A 23,002-nucleotide genomic window follows, 5' to 3' on the forward strand; every position below is an offset into this window, starting at 1 on the left:
TAAGCATTTTATTTGGTTTTAAGTGTAAGCCCTCAATACTGCAATTGGCTGCAAATAATTTATATGATAGACTGATCAATTTAGTTTTACTTCTCCCAAGGAAAATTAGTGAGAATAAGAAACCTTTAAGAACTTGAAATTTTGATTGTTAAAAAATTTTTCTCCATCTCTAGTAAAATAAACATTGTGTGGTTCTTTGCATTCAAATTAAGTATCAAGAAAATGTATTTCAGGAAAAAAGCTACAAGTTATTCCAAACTCTCTTTTTATTTAATATCAATTTCACAAACATATTCAAAATCAAGACAACACCAATTCAAATACATGACTGACTACATTTCTGAAAATATTTACATACATCAAAATAGTGAACAGTGTGCAACACCAAGGCAAACTAATCTGACAATTTTAAATGCAGCACAGGTACTGTTCTGAGCACCAGGAAATTGCCAACAAGAACTTGGTGAGTGAGGTTACGTAGCACAATTTGATTATTTTTCTTCAATTACAATAGAAATATGTCAATATGTAAACATCTTACAATATATCAGTAGCAAAGATAAAACATTTACACATGTTCTAATTTTTCTTTAAATTCACAGTCACATTTGAAAACAGCAATTAATAACATTTTAATAAAGATAAATATTTCCGTGGACATAATTTATGCAATAGTCAAAAATTTGTGATTTCCTTTCTGATTGGCAAGTGAAGATCTTGGTCATGAGTGTACTGTTGTAAAATTGATTCCAGATCGCTTTCTGTTGCATTTTATTTAACCTTTCTATTGCACATCGCTTGACAGATTAAGGACTTTTGGCTTCTTGATTTAGACTTAATTGCCTCTTCCAAACCCCACTTCATTGCCTCAGTCTCAGTTCTAGAATATAGTCATTTACATTCAGACTTGTCTTTGAGTGATATGTTTGTTAAATGAAAGTTTACATCCCAACCACAGCTCACGATAAAAGTCTTTTGCTCTTAAAACTTTAGTATGCAAGTTTGTTTTACAAACAAAAGCATTTTGATCTTGGCTTGCAAATAGAACTATTTTTTCTAAAATGACATACTTTCAATTTGTATTTATTGTATATAATTGAAATACTCAACATCTTTTATGTAAAAGCATTGATAAGTTAGTAACAGCACATTTTATGACACCTATAATTTTGTGTATGATTGACTGTAGAAAGCTTCTTTTAATCTGATTTTAAGATTTTCACAACATGTTTGAAATTGTTTCAGTTTGCAGAGTGTCAGTTGGTTGTTGCTATTTTACAATGAGAGCAATTTTAGAAAGTAAACTTTGGAATTATATAACCAATGTATCCAAAATAGCATAGTCTGCCACGTTAATTTGCCATACTCAATCTCCCATTGAAATGGGAATGTAAATGCAGCACTAATTCAGAATCAATGCTAATTATCTAGCTTAGATGCTAAATATGTTATTTTGTGCCAAAGAATACTAAAATGAAACTCATTTTCCCATGCATCCTGATCAGTTGCTCTGTTGAGTAAATTTCAAAGGCCAAATCAGTGCATGTATTGTAATGCTAAATAGACCTCATTTTCTTCAGCCAAAGAAGAATTAAAGTTCAGAAGTAATTTGAGTCACACCTAAATCCTGAAAGTCATCTCTTGCTTGGGGTGCCAGAGATGACATTTCCACTGCTAGTCATACTTCCCGATTTGCATTCCCGACACTATTGCGGAACAATGCATTGTGTGTGGTGTTCCTTACTCTGCTGCTGGTCTGCAATTCGAGCTTCATCCCTGAGGAACAGCAAAAATCTTTGAAGCACCTTTTAAAATTTTCATCCAGAAAAGCATAGAGAATGGGATTAAGGCTGCTATTGGTATAGCCAAGAGCTACTGAGAAATAATAGCAGGCAGATACTACTGTAGTTTCAGGCACATCTGTCAAAGCTTTGACTAATACAAAAATGTGAATGGGAGTCCAACAGATGATGAAAACTGCTACAACAATGAGGACCATTCGTGTGATTCGACGCAAGTTTCTGTCTTTCTCTCTGGAACCAGATAGCAGCCTCACACTCTTTAAACGTAGAATCATCAGACTGTAGCATGCAGAGATGATGAGAACCGGGATAACAAAGGCAAAGATAAAAACACAGATTTTCAGTACTGTGTCCCAGTACCAGTAGGGCTGAGGGAATTTCAATTCACATTCGACGCTATCTATTGGATACAAAAAAAGTCTGCAGTTATAATGGCATCTGAAATCAAAACTATTACAACTAAACCTTCTTAACTGAGATTTTAAATGATAAATTTAACTCCCTTGAAGGAGCCCTTAATAAAAATGTCAATTTACTGAATAGCCCCCAAATAAAGAAATTATCAACAACATCATCTTTTTTTGTAACTGTTGAGAGGGACAAGTTCCAATACACAGGAAAAAAAACAGCCATGAAGAACTAAAGTGATAAAGGACAGCATAAAATGAAAAGGCTGAACAGCATAGAATTTACATAATGGGAAAGATACTGAGACCGGCAAAGGACCATACAAGCTACTGAAAGGGATCATATGAAAGGAAACTTGCAAGGGACATCAAAGCTAAGAATAAAAAGATTTCTCATAACATAATGCGGGTGGTCAGGAGCCATGTTGACCCACATTAGGCTGAAATTCGGGATATTATCAATCACTGTTGGAAAGTGGAGTCAGGTTACACTGCCTTAGTATTTAAGGTAGAAAAGGAGGACAGCTTGCTGGAAGCCCTGAGGAAATTAATCGCAGACCAGGGACAGGGACTATCAAAATTAACATAAGTAAAACATTGACAGTGAGGAAATGGAACTAAAGGGAGATGAATCCTTAGGATCTAATTGCTTCCATCCAAGGGTATGAAAGGAGGTAGAGAAGTGTGTGGCAGGTGGCCTAATCAAAATCTTTCCCAGATTGCAGGAGTTCTCCCTCTGGATTGGAAAACTGCACCTGTCACCTGGCTTTTTAAGAAAGGTGAAAAAGAAAAACTAGGAATTACAGACATCTGTGGTGGGAAAATGATTGGAGTCCATTATCAAGGATTGGATAACGGAACACCTTGAAAAGTTTCAGCTAATCAGGGAGAACCAGCATAGACTAATGGTAGGTAAGTCATGCCTGATCAACCTCTATATTTTTTTGAAGAGCTAACTAAAGCAATGAACACAAGAATATTTATGGATACTGTTCAAAGGGAGTTCCAGAAAAAGTCCAATATAAGAGATTTAGCTAAGATGGAAGCCTGTGGAATTGAGGGTAAATTACTGACATGGTTAGTAAATTGGTTGAATGGCAGGCACCAGAAAGTTGGAATAATTGCCAATTATCAAACTGGCAAGATATTACTAGTGGTATCCCATAAAGATCTGGGCTTCAGTTATTTATATTATTTATTAATGACTTGGATAATGGCATAGAAAGTCATATCTTCAAATTTGCTGATGACACAAAGTTAGGTGGCATTGTAGATAGTGTAGATGATAACATAAAACTACAAAAAGGATATTGATAAACAAGGTAAATGGGCAAAGTCATAGCAGACAGATTTCAATGTAAGCAAGAATGAGATTATTCATTTTGGACTGAAGAAGGATAGCTCAAGGTACTTTCTAGATGGTATGAACTTATATCCAGTGGATGTCCAAAGAAATTTGGGGGTTCAGGTACCTGGATCTTTAAAATGCCACAAATACGTGCAGAAAATAATCAAAAAGCTACTGGAATGTTGACATTTATGTCTAGATGGCTGAATTATAAGAATGGAGAAATTATGCTGCAATTGTACAAACTGCAGTACAACATAGGTTTACAAGAATGATACTTGGACTTCAGAGGTTAAGCTTTGTGGACAGAAGACGTAAACTAGCCCTCTTTTCAAAAGAATTTGAAAGGTTAAGGGGTGAGCTGATTCAAATTTTCAAATTTAACAGAAAACACAGGTAGATAAAGATAAACTATTTTTACAGGTAGGAGATTCTAGAACTAGGGGGCATAGTCTAAAATTGGAGCCAAACTGTTCAGCAGAGATGTTAGGAACCATTTCTGCACATGAAGGCTGATAGAGATTTGGAACTGTCATTCAAAAATGGTAGTTGATGCTAGGTCAGTTTTTAACTTTAAATCTGAGATCAACTTTTTTTAAAGCAAAGGTAACAAGGAATAGTGGCCAATGTATATTGACTTAGGTTACTGTGGAGGAAAATCCGCTTCCGTGTCCACCCACAGCATGGCCACTATGAACATAAGGAACTATGTCTGCCTAAGCCACAACAGGAACTACCCAGAGTGCCTCAGCCTTGACCAAACAGGCTTACAAAGGCACTAGGCAGCAAACAGGAGATGACTCAAGCCACTCCAGACTGGGGAATACACTTCCTGAGACAGCCTGACAGTAGACTTACTAGCCGTCAATAAGCACAACTGCTCCAAAGCCCTAAGGGCAGCCTCACTCCTTACACATAATGGAACTCCACAAAGAATGTTCAGACTGAAAGGCACCAAGGTACCTCGCTTGTGAACTAACCACAATGGAAGCCCATTGATGCCTGGATGAGAAACATTAGCACCTATTCTCACAGAGGATTAGAATCTCCTAACTCAATCACACACTGATTGCTGCTACCAGACAGCTGATTGTCCTCCCATTGATTATGTTTTATTCTTGATTGTACTGTAATTCATACCACATTATTGTACACCTATAAAACTGCCTGTGCTCACTGCTCGAGGAAGAGAACCCTTGGTCTACCTGTACAGACGCTCAGTTCTATGTCAGCATCGTCAATGTGGACACATGCCTCATCAGCCTTGACCAGGAGAAAGCCTTTGACAGGATATCGCATACATATATGAGGGATGTCCTCTCCAAAATGGGCTTTGGGGAGGGAATCGGAAATTGGATCAGACTGCTCTACACCAACATTGTCAGTGCAGTCTCAATCAATGGGTGGGAATCAGATAGCTTCCCTGTAAGATCTGGAGTCAGGCAGGGATGCCCCCTCTCACCCGCCTTGTTTGTGTGTTGCATAGAGCCATTTGCCGAATCCATCAGGAAGGATGCGAGCCTGAGAGGGGTGACTATTCCTGGCAGCGGGGGCCTGCAGGTTAAGGCCTCCCTGTACATGGATGACGTCGCTGTTTTCTGCTCGGATCCGCTGTCCGTGCACAGACTCGTGTGCATCTGCGACCAGTTCGAACGGGCCTCGGGGGCCAAGGTAAACCGAGGCAAGAGCGAGGCCATGCTCTTCGGGAACTGGGCCGACCAATCCTCTATCCCCTTCACCGTCAGGACTGACCACCTGAAGGTGCTGGGTATTTGGTTCGGGGGGGCTGGGGCGTGCGCCAAGACCTGGGAGGAGCGGATCAGGAAGATGAGACAGAAACTAGGCAGATGGGGGCAACGGTCGCTCTCCATCGCGGGAAAAAACCTGGTCATCAGGTGTGAGGTACTCTCAGTATTGCTATATGTGGCACAGGTCTGGCCTATCCCCAGGACCTGTGCCGCCGCAGTCACCCGGGCCATCTTCCAATTCATTTGGAGATCAAAGATGGACCGGGTCCGAAGAGACTCTATGTACAAAGACCGGTGCAATGGGGGAAAAAACACGCCCAATGCCACCCTCACCCTGATGGCCACCTTTGTGTGTGGCTGCATCAAGCTGTGCGTGGATCCCCGGTACGCAAACACCAAGTGTCACTACGTACTGAGGTTCTACCTGTCCCCGGTGTTGCGAAGGATGGGCCTGGCCTCGCTGCCGCGGAACGCTCCGAGTAGTTGGACCGTTCCGTATCACCTGTCCTTCGTGGAGAAATTTATGAGGAAAAACACCTTTGACCACAAGTCCATCAGGAAGTGGTCAGCACGTAGCGTCCTTGAGACCCTCCGGGAAAAGGAGAGGGCGGATCCTGTCGAGCGGTTCCCTGAGCAGACTGTCAAAGCCATTTGGCAGAATGCCTCATCGCCAGAACTTTCCAACAAGCACCAAGACGTGGCTTGGCTGGTGGTGAGAAGGGCTCTGCCTGTGAGATCCTTTATGCACGCCCGGACTCTCTGCCGCACCGCACGCTGCCCTCGAAGTGGCTGCGGGGGGGACGAGACTGTCACACACCTCCTTCTGGAATGTGCCTATGCAGAGGAAGTCTGGAGAGGAATGCAGTGGTGCTTGTCGAGGTTCGTCCCGAGCAGCGCCGTGACGCGGGACTCCGTGCTCTACGGCCTGTTCCCCGGGACTCACACCGAGACGAACATTAACTGCGCCTGGAGGATCATCAACTCGGTGAAGGACGCTCTCTGGACGGTCCGAAACCTGTTGATCTTCCAGCTGAAGGAGTTGACCCCGACCGAGTGTTGCAGACTGGCACATTCCAAGGTCCAAGACTACGTGTTGAGGGACGCGCTGAAGCTTGGGGCAGCTGCCGCCAAGGCGCGGTGGGGAAAGACCACTGTGTAAGATCGGCCTGCCGAAAGAAGAACAGGGGGCCCATACAGACGGTTTTTTGGGCTCTGCTGATGCCTCAGCCAAATATATGTATATATACAAGATTAAAAAAATGCACAGGATTGTAAAGGACAAGAATAAAGTCGAATCTGTGTTTGTAAATATGGACATATGTATGGCATGATCCAATGTACAGACCATCAAATCATTTATGAATAAAGTATATTTTTGAAATTAAAAAAAAAATCGTCAATTTCTCATCTAGCAATGTTATTTGTAATAAACAACTTGCCAATTTCACCTGTTCCATGTTGGCCTAGTCTCTATTCAATTGGGTAACTTCTCCGACACTTTTACGTAGTCGTCAGGTCCTTTCTCTCAACAGGGTAAGCAAACTTGACTTTTTAAAATTATGCTAAATTCGGACCTGGCGGCTAGCTCTGCCACAGCGCATGATACCTACAATGGAGATGCCTAACGAGACAGAAGGAAAGACCGCCTTCAAATTTCTTGTTCTGGGAGATCCTGTGAACAGGGGTAATTGACAGGAGCCCTGCTGTTTTGTTTGTCTGTCTTGTGTTTGTCCTGTATTTTTCTTTATCTGTTTGCCCTGTTTGTTTCTGTGTTTGTCAGTGCTACGGTCTGTTCTCTATTCCCAGCTCACACCAGAGGTCAAGTGAGGTTGCAGGACCCCAAACCCTTGACAGAAGGACCGCCCTGGGGACAAGTCTAAGTTGTCCTGCTGAGGCAGCGGTTCACGGACACTTGACTCTTTCAAGACAGTACCACTCATGTTTGGAGAATAAAGTAGGGAATACCTGGTCACCAGCCAATATTGTTTGGGAGCAGAATAGGGACGGTAGGTACGGTGATTCTTTGTGGATAAGATACTAAATAAGTATTTCATATCAGCATTTACTGTTGAGAATTTGGAGAAATAAACAGTGATATCCAGAAAAGTGTCCATTATACAGAGGAGGAGGTGCTTGATATCTTAAAATACATAAAGGCGGATAAATCCTTGGGACAGGATCAGCTGTATCTGGGAACTTTGTGGGAAGTTAGGGAAGTGATTGCTGGGCCCCTTGCCAAGATACTTATATCATTGATAGCAAGGGCATGGTGTCAGAAAACTGGAGGGTGATTAAAGTAGTGCCATTATTTAAGAAAGATGTAAAGAAAAGTAAGCAAACAAGGGACCAGTGAGCTTGATGTCAGCGGTAGTTGTGTTGTTGGAGAGGATTCTGAGGGAAATAATCTGCATGTACTTGGAAAGACAAGGACTGATTAAAGATAGTCAACATGACTTTGTGCATGGGAAATCATGTCTCACAAATTTGATTGAGTGTTTTTAAAGAAGTGACAAAGAAGATTGATGAAGGTGGATGTTGTCTAAATGGACTTTAGCAAGGCATGCAACAAGGTTCTGCATGTCAGATTGGTCAACAAGGCTAGATGACATGGAATACAGGGAGAACTAGACATTTTGACACAAAATTTGCTTGAAGGTAGTAGATAGAAGGTGACGGTGGAGGGTTGCTTTTCAGACTGGTGGCCTGTTGCCAGTGGTTTGCCACAAGGATCAGTGCTGGGTCCATTGCTTTTAATCAGTCATATAAATTATTTTCATGTGAATATAGGAGGAATGGTTACTCAGATTGCAGATGACACCAAAACGAGTGGTGCAATGGACAGTAAGTAAGGTTATCTCAGAGAACAACAGGACCTTGATCAGATGGGCCGAGGGGCTGAGAAGTTACAGAGGGAGTTTAATTTAGACAAATGTGAGGTGTTACATTTTAGCAAGACAAATCCAGGCAGGACATACTTACTTAACAGAGGGTCCTGGGGAATATTACCAAAAAAAGAGTCCTAGGTTCATGGTTTGTTGAAGTTGGAGTCACAGGTCGACATGTTTGTGAAGAAGGCTTTGGGTACACTTGTCTTTATTGGTCAGTGCATTGAGTATAGGAGTTGGGATGTCACCTTGCAGCTGTAGGCCAATTTTGGAATACTGCTTTCAGTTCTGGTCTCTCTTCCAATGGAAAGATATTGTTAAACATGAAAGTATGCAAAAAAGATTGACAAGGATGTTGTTGGAGTTGGAGGGTTTGAGTGATTGGGAAAGGCTAAATAGACTGGGGCTATTTTCCCTGAAGTATCAGAGGTTGAGGGGTGACCTTATGGATATTTATAAAATCATGGGGGCGTATCTAGGGTGAATAGTCAAAGTCTTTGTCCCAGTTTAGGGAAGTTCAAAACTAGACAGCACAGGTTTAAGGTGAGAGGGACAAGATAATAAAAGGGACCTTGGGGCAATGTTTACATGCAGAGGGTGGTATGTTTATGGAATGAGCTGCCAGAGTAGATGGTGGAGGCTGGTACACCTACAACATTTAAAAGGCATCTGGGTGGGTATATGAATAGGTAGGCTTTCGAGGGATATGGGCCAAATGCTGGCAAATGGGATCAAATTAATTTAGGATATTCATTTAGAATAATTTAGGTTGTCATGGGTGAGTTGAACTAAAGTGTCTGTTTCAGTGCTGAACATCTCTATGACTCTACGTGGATGCCCCTGATGTTGATCTGGAAAATGAATTCAAAGGCCCAGATGTGAGCATTAAAGGATCCAAAGTTGGCATTGAGGGGCTTAATGGAGGAGAAAGTGAGGACTGCAGATGCTGGAGATCAGAGCTGAAAATGTGTTGCTGGAAAAGCGCAGCAGGTCAGGCAGCATCCAAGGAGCAGGAGAATCGACGTTTCAGGCATGAGCCCTTCTTCAGGAATGAGGAGGGTGTGCCAAGCAGGCTAAGATAAAAGGTAGGGAGGAGGGACTTGGGGGAGGGGCATTGGAAATGAGATAGGTGGAAGGAAGTTAAGGTGAGGGTGATAGACCAGAGTGGGGGTGGGGGGTGGGGGGGGGAGAGGTCAGGAAGAAGATTGCAGGTTAGGAAGGTGGTGCTGAGTTCGAGGGTTGGGACTGAGACAAGGTGGGGGGAAGGGAAATGAGGAAACTGGAGAAATCTGAGTTCATCCCTTGTGGTTGGAGGGTTTCAGAGAACACCTCTGGGACACCCGGGCCAACCAATCCAACCACCCCGTGGCTTAACACTTCAACTCCCCCTCCCACTCCACCAAGGACATGCAGGTCCTTTGACTCCTCCATCACCAGACCATAGCAACACGACGGCTGGAGGAAGAGCGCCTCATCTTCCACCTAGGAACCCTCCAACCACAAGGGATGAACTCAGATTTCTCCAGTTTCCTCATTTCCCTTCCCCCCACCTTGTCTCAGTCCCAACCCTCGAACACAGCACCACCTTCCTAACCTGCAATCTTCTTCCTGACCTCTCCGGCCCCACCCCCACTCCGGCCTATCACCCTCACCTTAACCTCCTTCCACCTATCGCATTTCCAACGCCCCTCCCCTAAGTCCCTCCTCCCTACCTTTTATCTTAGCCTGCTGGACACACGTTCCTCATTCCTGAAGAAGGGCTCATGCCCGAAACGTCGATTCTCCTGCTCCTTGGATGCTGTCTGACCTGCTGCGCTTTTCCAGCAACACATTTTCAGCATTGAGGAGCTTAATGCCAAAGAAAGCAACCTGAAGTTTTCTATATGACTGTTCATGATTAAGTAACCAGAGTGTGATTTGAGTCTCAAAGACCCAAATGTGAAAAGTGACTATGATATTGATCTCCTCTCTGCCAATGTTGAGGATATTATCAAAAGATGCAAGGTAGATGTAGATGTTTCTGAAACTGATATCAAAGGTTCCAATGGATGGTTTCAAGTGCTTAAATTTAGAATTCCTAAGTTTGGAATGGATGGAGGACAAGTAGAAGGTCCCAGTGTGAATATTAATGGAAACTGGAGATGTCAGGCCAACTGTTCCAAGGATAGAAGGTGATGTTAGTGTATCTGATCAGAGGATCTGGTAAAATCAAAGGCCTTAAACTTAAAATTCAATTTTCCAGTATCTCAGGACCCAAGATGGAAGATTTAAACTAAAATTCATAGCCACAAAAGCCACAGTAGATGTGGATATCCCCGATGTTGTCTATTAAAAGAACCAGAAGTTCAGACATCAACAGGCCCTTCAGCCCTTGAGGCCTGTGCCGACCATCATGCCATAACTAAACTAAAAAACAAATGTTTTGCTCTTATTCAGTCTGCATCCTTCTATTCCCTCCTCGTGCATGCAACCATCCAGATGCCTCTTAATATCGCCATCCTTCTTGCCTCCACCACCTATTCTGGCAGTGCGTTCTCGGCTCCTACCACTTTCTGCATGAAAAACATACCCCTCACAACTCCCTTAAACTTGCCCCCTCTTCCCATGAATTTGTGCCCCCTTGTAATCGAAACTCCAACCCTGGGAAAAAGCATCTGACTATCCATCCTATCTATGCCTCTCATAATTTTCTAGACCTCTGTCAGGTCTCCTCTCAGCCACCATCTTTCAAGTGAAGACAATCCTAGTCTTTTTAAACTTGCCTCATAGCTATTGCCCTTGAGACCAGGCATCCTGGTGGACCTTCTCTGCATTCTCTCCAAAACCTCCACGTCTTTCTGGTAGTGTGGCAACCAAAATTGCACATAATACTTCAAATTCAGCCTAACATGGTTTGTCAACTCCATGCCCCACCCAATGAAGGCAAGCATGCCATTTGCCTTCTGAATCGGTTTGGTCATTGATATTGTCATTTTTAGAGAACTTTAGACCTGCATACCCAAATCCATCTGTATGTTAATTTTCCAAAAGGTTCGACATTTACAGTATAATTCACACTTAAATTTGATCCTCCAAAATGCATCACTTCGCAGAGGGTGGTGGTTAATGGGAAATGTTCACCCTGGAGTTCAGCTACTAATGGTGTACCGCAAGGATCTGTTTTGGGGCCACTGCTGTCATTTTTATAAATGACCTGAATAAGGGCATAGAAGGATGGGTTAGTAAATTTGTGGATGACACTAAGATCGGTGGAGTTGTGGATAGTGCTGAAGGATGTTCAGGTTACAGAGGTTCATAGATAAGATTAGATTAGATTACATTACATTACAGTGTGGAAAAAGGCCCTTCGGTCCAACAAGTCCACACCGACCCGCCGAAGCGCAACTCACCCATACCCCTACATTTACCCCTTACCTAACACTACGGGCAATTTAGCATGGCCAATTCACCTGACCTGCACATCTTTGGACTGTGGGAGGAAACCAGAGCACCTGGAGGAAACCCACGCAGACACGGGGAGAACGTGCAAACTCCACACAGTCAGTCGCCTGAGGCGGGAATTGAACCCGGGTCTCCGGCAGTGTGAGGCAGCAGTGCTAACCACTGTGCCACCGTGCCGCCCACAGATAAGCTGCAGAGTGGGGCTGAGAGGTGGCAAATGGAGTTTAATGTGGAAAAGTGTGAGGTGATTCACTTTGGAAGGAACGATAGCAATAAAGAGTACTGGGCTAATGATAAGATTTGTGCTAGTATAGCTGAGCAGAGAGATCTCGGTGCCCATGTACATAGACCTTTGGAATTTGCCAGCCAGGTTGATAGGGCTGTTAAGAAGGCGTATGGTGTGTTAGCTTTGATTGGGAGAGGGACTGAGTTTTGGAGCCACGAGGTCATCTGCAGCTATACAAACTCTGGTGCAGCCGCATTTGGAGTATTGCGTACAGTTCTGGTCACTGCCTTATAGGAAGGATGTGGAAGCTTTGGAGAGGGTTCAGAGGAGATTTACCAGGATGTTGCCTGGTATGGAGGGAAGGTTTTATGAGGAAAGGCTGAGGGACTTGAGGCTGTTTTCGTTAGAGAGAATAATGTCAAGAGGTGACTTAATTGAGACATATTAGATAATTAGATGGTTAGATAGGTGGACAGGGAGAGCTTTTTTTCCTCCAATAGTGTTAGCTAGCACAAGAGGATATAGCTTTAAATTTAGGGGTGATAGATATAGGACAGATGTCAGAAGTAGTTTCTTTACTCAGAGCTGTAGGGGCATGGAACGCACTGCCTGCAACATTAGTAGACTCACCAACTTTAAGGATATTTAAATGGTCATTGAATAGACATATGGAAGAAAATGGTATAGTATAGGATAGATGGACTTCAGATAGATTCCACAGGTCGGTGCAACATCGAGGGCCAAAGGGCCTGTACTGCGCTGTAATGTTCTATGTTCTATTTGCCTGGATTAAACTCCACCTGCCATATCTGTGCCCACGTCACTAATCTATCTATGTCCTCTTGTATCCTTTCACAATTGTCTGCACTATCAGCAACTCTACTAATCATCATGTCATCTGCAAACTTACTAATCAGTCCACCCACATTTCCGTCCAGATCATTTATATATTCCACAAACAACAGAGGGCCTAAGACTGATTCTTGTGGAACACCATTAGTTGCTGGTCTCCACACTACCCTTTGTCTACTATGTCCAAGCCAGCCCACTCCAAATCTCATGTGATTTTAGTTTTTGTACTAATCTGCCATGTGGGATTTTATCAAATGCCTTACTTAAAGTACATTCACAGTTTAAGACTCATCAATTGTCTTTGTTACCTCTTCAAAACATTCAATCGGGTTGGTGAGACATGACCTTCCCTATACAAAACCATACTGCCTATCACCAACCAGTCCATTTTCTTCCAAACGTGCATATATCTTGTCCCACAGAATCTTCTCTAACAGCTTGCCCACCACAGATGTCAGGCTCACCAGCCTATAATTTCCTGGATTATCCCTGCTTCCTTTTTTAAACAAGGCTAATCTCCAGTCCTCTGGAACCTCGCCTGTGGTCAAAGAGGATGTGAAGATACTTGCTAATGCCCAGCTATTTATTCCCTTGCCTCTCACAGTAACCTGGGATAGATACCATGTGCCACCAGGGACTTGTCTACCTTAATGCAATTTAGGATATGCAAGACTCACTTCTTCAATATATTGACATTCTCTGGAGCATTAACACACTTATCCCTGACCACAACATCAGTCATGTCCTTCTCCTTGATGAATATGATATATAGTACTCATTAAGGATCACTCCACTTCCTGTGGGATTAAGTGGGATTATTTCTTGTATTAGTCCCATTAGCTGCATATTTTGCATCATCGATGTACAGCGTCCTGTCCTACCACCCATCAAGAGGAAACTAGAAACCAATAACTTATAACTTGAAAGTCAAAGCAGGTGGCTAGTGACATCAGCTCACAGCTTGCTTTCTGGACTGTCATTTTGTGCATCCAGCAGAAAGCATACCAGGGCACACTGACGGGCCCCAGCCACACCACTCGTACCATCCACATACACCAGCATCTGACACCTACCAGTCTTTCAGGACCCTTAATGTTATCTCTTTTATCTTCTCACTGGATACTTCTGAGCTTTACAGTTGTCCTTCAAGGTTCACTAGAACTGGATCTGAAATGCTGCTGCAGGGAAACTTTGCCTGCAGGGATACCTGTTTCATGGATTGGACCAGGCTGCATTTTATAGCTGTTCACATGCTCTCTTAACACTCATCTCATCTTGAGCCTACCTGAATGTTCATACTATCCTTGCTTCCAATACCGTGCTTTTTTGGCATTTCCCCCTTCAAAGCCAGAGATATCAGGCTCATGGTACTTCTGTCTTAACTTGCCATTTATCACAGACACAAAGCTTGTCCTGGTTGTCAGTAGTATGCACTAAAGTCAAGGGAGTCAGCTTTCAATCAGATGGTGTCACCATAGTAAGTCAAAGGCCATCTCCAAAATCAATCCAGAGGTTTGGGCATGATCAGAGCAGTCAGAGTCAGGTCATTTGATTATACAAGGTAAAGAGCTGAATGACCACCAGTCATCTTGGCTCCTTCTACCCCTACTGTGGGCTGTTCACTTCTAGAGTGAGAGAAAGGGAGAGATTGATAGAGATGAAAGGCAGTGACACAACTATTAGTGCTGGTGTTGATGGGGGAAAGTGGGGGAAGGGTGCCAAGTAAGTGATTTGGTCATCCCTCTTCTGTACTTCCAGGTGCCTGTTTGCAAAAAGGGCTGCCAATTTACCCTTATCTGCCTGGGCAAATTTCACAACCCAAGCTGTGCAATACCAGTGCTTGCCCAGGTGCACAGAGGGCTGCAAAGGGATTTTAATCTATTCCAGAATATCTCAGCAGTGACGAGATCTTCCAGGTACAGAGAGGGGTAGAATCAGGTTAGCATCAGATGTCAGGAGTGCCATATGGTTAGGGGAGTTGTTTGTGAGGTGATTCTGGGACAATAGCTGGAGTAAGTGTGCTAGGCCTCATGGAAAGAAAAGCTCTCTGAAACTCAGTGAAATTGAGACTTACCTAAAAGAAACAGTCACCCCTAAATAACTGAATGCATGTATAACCTTGACTTAATTAACAAAGTGGAATCTTATTGGAAAAAACATCATTTCCTGTAAGATGACCATTTTGTGGCATCTTTGTACATTGTAGTGAATTATATTAAAAATCTTCAACTAAAAAAAAGTAGTCAAGTTTGTTGGATGGATGCATTATTGTGGTTAGGTTTCATAAGTCAAGTTTAGTTATTGACAATACACAAATAATAAATACAGAATTTCTGTTTTGTCTTCAGCTTTTCATGAAAGTATTCATCTGTTGCAACTTATAACCTGTTGAAAATGATTTGGACTGCAATTGGCATCCTTATTATTTGAGTGTGAAGAAACTGAATGGAAGTATACTTCTTGTGAGCAGATGTAAATTGAACATTTTTATAAAGTTTCCTTCAGAAACAATATTTGATACACTTCATATACAAAGGTGACAATATGAAAAACTGTCTTTCTCCTATTTATTTTCCTTTCAAAGAGGTGGCTGACATTTGCTGCTCAGTTGTAAATGACATATGTTGAAGTTGAGCTACTTACCCAAAATTTCTCGCCTAGTCAACTTCAAAATATTGTGTTTCAGATCCTGTTGCTATGGAAACATGAATAGATTTAGACATGCAGACTTATAGACCAGTGTCTGTAATGTCACAGGTGTCTGAATCTAGCTGTTTATACTCTCACTGTTTTTATCACGAAAAAAGTGACTCATAAATTTTATATTTTCACAAGGAGTAAAAATAGTTTGTGTATTCCTGTTTGCTTCTATGAGTAATTAAATGGTTTACTTAATCGAACAATTGACTTTGGAGCATGCCTTCCTCTGTTCGGCAAGCTAAAGAAACTGTAGAAATGAGTATCTGTTCCATAGCACAGTGTTCCACATTGAATCCACAATCTATATTTTCATCAAAATTAGCGAATAGAGGAAAATGCATCACCTAGTACATTATCATGGAACATTGATTAGATTGAATGAGCATGTGCTCAAATTCTCAAGGTGCAGTGCCAGTGGTCGAAGAGAGTGCAATATTGTAAGATGAATCCTTCAGTATTTGTACAGCAGCAGTTTATGAGCCCATGCTTCATATCTAATATAACTGTTACAATGCTAACATACGTATTAAGGGTTCAATACTTTTAATTCAAATTACTCAAAAATAGATAAAATATTTTTGCTTAAATCAATTGTCTGTCACTGTGACTTGCATTTATGAATATTATTAACTTAGACTGGAAATGATTGATGTTTCATGCTGCAATTTCTTTGGAAAATCAGTTATAATGATAACTAAAGCTTAATGGCCACAAAAGCAATGCTAACTCCATAAAAAAGGATTTTATATAACCATCAGTGCAGCACAGCTTTATGGGGAAGAAGGCATAAAAAAACTGCAGCAAGACAATGTGTGCTAATCTTATCTAAAGTGAATAACTGCTATACTCCTAACACGTTAACACATGATTAGGCTAATTCTGATTATATTTTTGACTTTATTATGTGTTTGAAAATGCCAAGTGGAAGTTTTTAACATCATGTATTCATGATGTTAATTCAGCTTATGAGTGAGCAATCCTTCTAAGTTAAGTTTCTATTTCTCATCTAGGAACACAGAAGCATAGGAAAATAGGAACAGGAATAAGTCATTTAGGCAATTAAGTCTACACCACCATTCAAAGCAATCATGGTTGATCAAGCATTTCAATGTCTTTTATCCACTATCGCCATCCCTCTATCCACTGCAGGTAATCAAAAAACTCTCCATAAGCATTGCCACCTTCCATAGTCCTCACCAATAGAGAATTCCAAAGATTCATAACTCCGAATTAACAAAAAGACTTTCTCTTCATCTTGGACCTAAGTGGCATCTCCCATATTTTCAAATTATACTCTAGCTATAGATTCTTCAGTACGGACAAACTTTCTAACTGCACTAACCTTAGAGTCATAGAGTTCAACAGCTCATGCCAACCAAAACATCCATCCATGCTAACCCCATTCCCCATCACTTGGCCCATATCCTTCTAATCCTTTCCTATTCATGTATTTGTCCAAATTCCTTTTAAATGTTGTTAATGTACCTGCCTCAATAGCTTCCACTGGCAGCTCATTCTGTATGCGTACCATGCTCTGTGTAAAAAAGTTGCCCCTCAGGTTCCCTTTTATTCTTTCCTTTCTACCCTTAAACCGATGCCCTCTCGTCCTCGATTCCCCAACCCTGGGAAAAAGGCTGAGTGCATTCACCTTATCCATGGCTCTCATGATCTTATACACTTCTATAATATCCCTTCTCAGGGGATAACTGACATACCAGTCTTTCTTGAAAAGGGCACAACATTCGCTGCCTTCCAGTCTTCTGGGACATCAGCCGTGCCTAACGATGATGCAAAAATACCAGTCAGGGCCCCTGCAATTTTTTCTCTAGCCTCTTGCAGAGTTCTTGGATATACCTGGACCAGGAGATTTATCCACCTTCAAACAACACCTCCTGTATTGTGATATGGACTGGCCCCAAGATATGACCACTAACTTCCTTAATTCCCACCTTATCTAACCCTTTACTTATTTTATTAGTTTAAATTAAATCACGTTTTATATATTCCTTTGTCAGCCATGGAAAAATGGCATTTTTTGAGTTTTAGTATCATGAAGAAATGCATAATTTCTCTTAGTAATGTAATAGTTCTTTGAAGACTAACTAATGTCTATGCACAACTATGCCTTTTAAAGTCAATCCCCTCTAAACATTCTACTCTTCAGCTTAAAATTATGATCCGTTGTTAATGACTCTTTGACTGATTGGAACAGCTGCTTCCTCTCCATTCTGTCCATGGCCCTCATAGCTTTATGCACTTAAATCAGGTACCCCTTCATACTTCTCTACTTTAAAAAAAAATCTATGCAACTTCTTGCCATAGCTAAAATCCTCCAGCCCAAGTAACATCCTAGTGAATTAAAGTTGGTACATTCACATCATTCCTAGAATATGGCAGCCAGTACATTTGCATCACACAAAAGCCAGGCAATGACCATCTCCAATAAGAGACAATCTAACCACTTCCCCATGACATTCAATCTGTTACCATTACCGAGACTCCACTATCAACATTCCGGGGCTTACTATTAACCAAAAACCAATTGATAAAGGCAAATATCCAGAATGCCTTCTTAACTATTATTAAGCAGTCCTGCTGCCTTCAGGCATCCGTAGACAAGCACCCTAAATCCCTCTGTTCATCTAAACCACTCTCTTGTCTTGTTACTTCTGCCAAAGTGCATCACCTCATTCTTTCCTTGGTTAAATTTTACCTGTCATAATCTGCCCATCTAATCATTGGCCTACATCATCCTGTAACCAGTGACCTTCTTCCTCAATGTTAACAAGCCTGCTAATCTTCATGTTATCTACAAACTTACTTCTCCACTCTCGACCCCCAACCCCACCAATGTCCTTATCGATATTATTTATACATATCACAAACAATAAAGGACCCAGCATTGATCCCTGTGGTATACCACTGCACACTGGGCTCCAGTCACACAGTCATTCTTTTATACCAATAAACAATTTTGGATCTTTCTTGCCCAGTTACCTGTCTCCCAGGTGGGACCTTGAAATATTTTGATAAAATCAATTAAAAATGACATCAGCTGCCATACCCTCATCTACGCACTTAATCACCTCCTTGAAAAACTTGTTAGACATGACCTCCCTCTAAAAAAGCCATTCTCACTATCCCTGATCAAACCTTGTCTCTCAAGGTGATTAAGTCTGTCCTTAAGAATGCTCTTCCAATAGTTTCCCTACCAATGATGTGAGATTCACTAATTTCTAATTCCTTGGTTTATACTTGACAAATGGAACCACATTAGCTGTCCTCCAATCTTCTGGCAACTCCCCTGTGACCAGACAGGAATTAAAAATTTAGTTCAGAGTCCCCATAATCTCCACCTCTGCCTCCCAAAGGAGCCTAAGGTACAATGCATCCTCACCTGGGAATCTGTTCACTTTTAAACCTGGCAAATCCTCCAATTCTTCACTCCCTATGTCACACTGCTCAAGAACCTTAGTATCCCTCTTACCAAACTTTGTATATACTCCTCTAGCTTAGCTCCTCCTTCTCCAAAGTAAAGACAGAGGTAAAGTTCAATATCTACCAAGTTCTCCAGCTCCACACACAGATTGCTCCCCTGGTCTCTATGGCCACTATTCTTTCCCTGGTTATCCTCTTTCCCATTTCCTTAAGGAGTTTCTTGGGATTCTTGGTAAACCTGCCTGCCAGAGTTTTTTTCTTGCCCCCTCGCAACCCTCCTAATTGTTTCCTTAAATTTCCACCTGAGCTTTCTATACTTCACCAGGGTATGCATTAATTTGCTCCCTTTGCACCTACTAAATGTCTTTCTTCCTTCTTATACATCCTGAATATTCCTAGAAACCCAGGGTTCTATGGAATTATGCTATAATATTTCACTTGAGAGGGAACATGTTGGGCCGTTTACACTCCTTGTTTTCTGTTTGAATGTACAAACCTCCCTATATCAGCAACGCAGCCACCATCCTCTGCCCGCATGCACCCTCCCCCCAACACGCACCCTCCACACACACACACACACACACACACACACACACACACACACACACACACACACACACACGCAGATTCTGACTTATTTTAATAAAATCTGCCCTCCCCAATCCAAAAATCCATTTTTGCAGACTATCTTTTTCCTTTACAGGAACAAACTTAAATAATGTTCTGTTGTGATTGCTATCACTGAAATGTTACCCCAGTGCTATGTTGATTACCTGTGTGTACCAATATGAGAAAAACCTTCTTTTAGACAAAACATTGCTGTGATCTAGATCAGGAGAACGTGAGGACTGCAGATGCTGGAGATTCAGAGTCAAAACGTGTGGCGCTGGAAAAACACCATGCTGATGACCATGTTTCTGATGAAGGGTTTATGTCTGAAATGCTGACTTTCCTGCTCCTCAGATGCTGCCTAACCTGTGCTTTTCCAGCTGCACATTTTTTGACTGTGACTACAACACATTGCTTACAAAGGTGGTGCTTGGAATTAACAAAATCTTGAATTGAAAGATAGCTCATGGTCATCATTACTGAGACTATCATCATTGTTCAAAACATACATCTGGTTCATAAAAATCAGATTTTACTAATGCTTCATAATTGTTAATATTCTTTAGGGGAGGAAATCTGTCATCAATACCTGGTTAGGCTACATGTAACTCCAGACACACAGCAATGCGGTTAACTGCCCTCTGCAATGCTCTGGTCATGCACTGAGTTCAAACACACTTACGATGGGCAAAAAATGCTGGCAATGGTTGCCAGCAATTCTCACATCTTACAAAGAAATTATTAAAAAGTAATTTTTAGGGCTATGGAGAAACAAAACATAGAGTATAATTAATTTAGTAGCTTTATCACCACATAGTATAGACATGATAAGCTTCCTTCAGTTCTCTATCATTTTATGATTATATGAATTCTCAGTTCCTCCAATTTTGACTTCTTGTGAAAACCCATTTTAATTATCTCACCTTTGGAGCATTGATTTCAGCTTTCCAAGCTCTAAGTTTTCAACTTTCCTCAATAAATATTCCATATTTCTACTCATTCTTTCTTGCTTTAAGGGCTGCTTAGCACTCACCTCTTTAATAAAATTTTTGGCTATTCCTCCTAAATGGCCTTAAATTATTTCAAGCTAAATTATATTCACAATGAAGTATTTTGTGATAATTCAAGACTTTAAAATTTGTATTTTAACATTGTTATTGACGCTAAGTTATATAAAACACATAATTAACATTTAGGAAACCAGTTGCCTGATAACTTCAAACATATTCTGCTCCTAAAGGCACAGGTATATGGAAAGATTTTAAACTTCTCAAGTTCTTTTCTTACATTATGTTAGACACCATCCAAGCTATTTCATCACTTATAATTTAGTCTTAATTGTTTTTTTGCTTATTCAATAAATGCTTTCTACATTTTTAAAACTTAGAAAGAAAGATTTAACAAAATTTAACAAAAATTAACATAAAAATTAAATACTTTCGAGCAAAAATCAGACTTTATTAATATTTCCTAACTCTGTGAATTAAAATGATTTTGAAGCAGCTTCAATACTCACCATTCCTGGTCCCAGTGCCCCCCAGCACTGTAACAGGTATGCCAATAACTGAGGCAAGGATCCAGATACAAATATTTATCACTTTTGCCTTCAAAGGGGTACGGAAATCCAAAGCCTTCACTGGATGGCACACAGCAATATATCGATCAACACTCATCATTGTCAATGTGAAAATGCTGGTAAACATATTGTAATAATCAATGGAGACCACTATTTTACACAATGTATCTCCAAATGGCCAAGATCCCAGCAAATAATCAGCACTCTGGAAAGGCATTGTGCTTGTTGCTAGAGCATCTGCTGCAGCAAGATTAAAAATATAAATGTTGGTAGCTGTCTTCATCTTGGTGTGTCTAAAAAAGAAACACAGAAACCCGTCTTTGTTGTTATTACCATCCACTGCCATACAAAAGCACAAGTGCAATCAAAATTAATTCAGGTACTTAAATACTTATCATTCAGAAGGTACATCATTTGTTAATTTGATCTATTCACATATAGAGTTACTGTACCTGATCACAGAACCTGGATAGTGCAGATTGATGCCATTTGGCCCATTACGTCTGCACCAAACCTCCAGAGAGTATTCCACATTCCCCTTTCCGTAACCCCACATTTTTCATGGCTAACCAACCAAGCATGCACATCCTTGGACACTAGAAGGCACTTTAGCATAGCCAATCCGTCTAACTTGCATATCTTTGCACTATGGAAGGAAACCAGAGTCCCCAACAGAAGCCCATGCAGATATGGGGAGAATGTGAAAACTCCACACAGACAGTTGTCCAAGGCTAGAATTGAACCCGAGTCTCTGGTACTGTGAAGCAACAGTACTAACCACCCATTGTGCCCAACCTTAGTAAAAATGCAAATATTTAAAACCAAAAGATTGGCTTGTATATTCCTGAATGTGTCAGGATATGTATAATGTCATAACTATTTCGGGCCTTGATCACATTTGTTTCAGTAGAAAGTTTATGGGACTTGACTAATTAACAGACTGTCTCTCTGTTTGCTGTCCAGTTAAAATGGTGGGTAAGCTCCAAAATTTCCAAAGCTCAGGCTAGTATAGCCCTAAGCAAGGGAAACTGATTGCACAAGCTGTCTGGTGCAGGCATGGAATCCTGCTGTATCTGGAGCAGCAGGAAAGTAATGCAGACACCATCAACATGAGAGCAGGTACTGAGACATCATGAATCTTCATGAGGATTCAGCTGCAGGATTTCTGCATTCAATGATGAGGCTATGAGATGGAAAGAGAGCAGCCTTGCAATTTTTTGGTAGGATTAGTTAAACTTCTAACGTATGCAATACAGCCTCTACCTCCCATTATTTATCTACTTATTTGATAGGTTGTGGGTGGGAAAGGTGGTGATGGCTCTCGTGATGCCAGCAAGATTTCAGTCTGCTAATGAAATGCCCACTAATTGGTTTACATCTGTCCACCATCAATTGCATTTCACTTATCAGTGTGCTTCTCCCTCTGGGAAAAGTGTGAGCCACTGGGAATACCGCATGGAGGCAGCTCAATGCTTTATTTTGTAAAATTCAGTTGTTCCAACCTCCAAGCAAGACATGGGGTTAATAGGGCTAGAAAAATTCTAGTCATTGGGTCATACTGTCACATATTAATTTACTTCTTATGATGGAAACATGATGCACAATTCAGAGATTATATGAAAATCACTCAAGGAAAATTCAAGCCATATCAACCAAAAATATATGGTCAGTTTTTAATGTAGTATGAGTTTAGTCAGCTGCTGATAATGTGCCGATAGGCTCCAGTAATTCACTAATATTTTCTAGTAATTCACTAATATTTTCTAACAGTAATAAAAAAAATCATGATTCATAAAGTTCTTCTGAACAGACATTTAGCTAAATTAACTTAGTCTTCTTCTTGGATTGTAACAAGAATTGTAACTTATAAGAATTTTCTTATATCTAAGTTACAATAATAATAGAAAGAGATTTAAATGAGAGCATTACTAATTTTGTCATACCAAAATTAATTTATTTCATATGGATCT

General features: G+C 41.1%; 1 protein-coding gene across 1 annotated transcript in view; it reads right to left on the reverse strand.

Moving 5' to 3' along the window:
- Nucleotides 1-248: 248 nt before the first annotated feature.
- The window catches only part of LOC140477152 (delta-type opioid receptor-like), a 47,740-nt gene continuing 24,986 nt past the window's right edge, over nt 249-23,002 (reverse strand). Inside the window, exons 3-4 of the mRNA XM_072570528.1 lie at nt 20,973-21,325; nt 249-2,202 (exon numbers count right to left, since the gene is read on the reverse strand). Coding sequence (XP_072426629.1) covers nt 1,679-2,202; nt 20,973-21,325 — 877 coding nt within the window. The 3' untranslated portion in view covers nt 249-1,678. The remainder of the gene's footprint in view (nt 2,203-20,972; nt 21,326-23,002) is intronic.

The sequence above is a fragment of the Chiloscyllium punctatum genome, chromosome 5, assembly GCF_047496795.1.
Source record: "Chiloscyllium punctatum isolate Juve2018m chromosome 5, sChiPun1.3, whole genome shotgun sequence".
Lineage (NCBI taxonomy): Eukaryota > Metazoa > Chordata > Chondrichthyes > Orectolobiformes > Hemiscylliidae > Chiloscyllium > Chiloscyllium punctatum.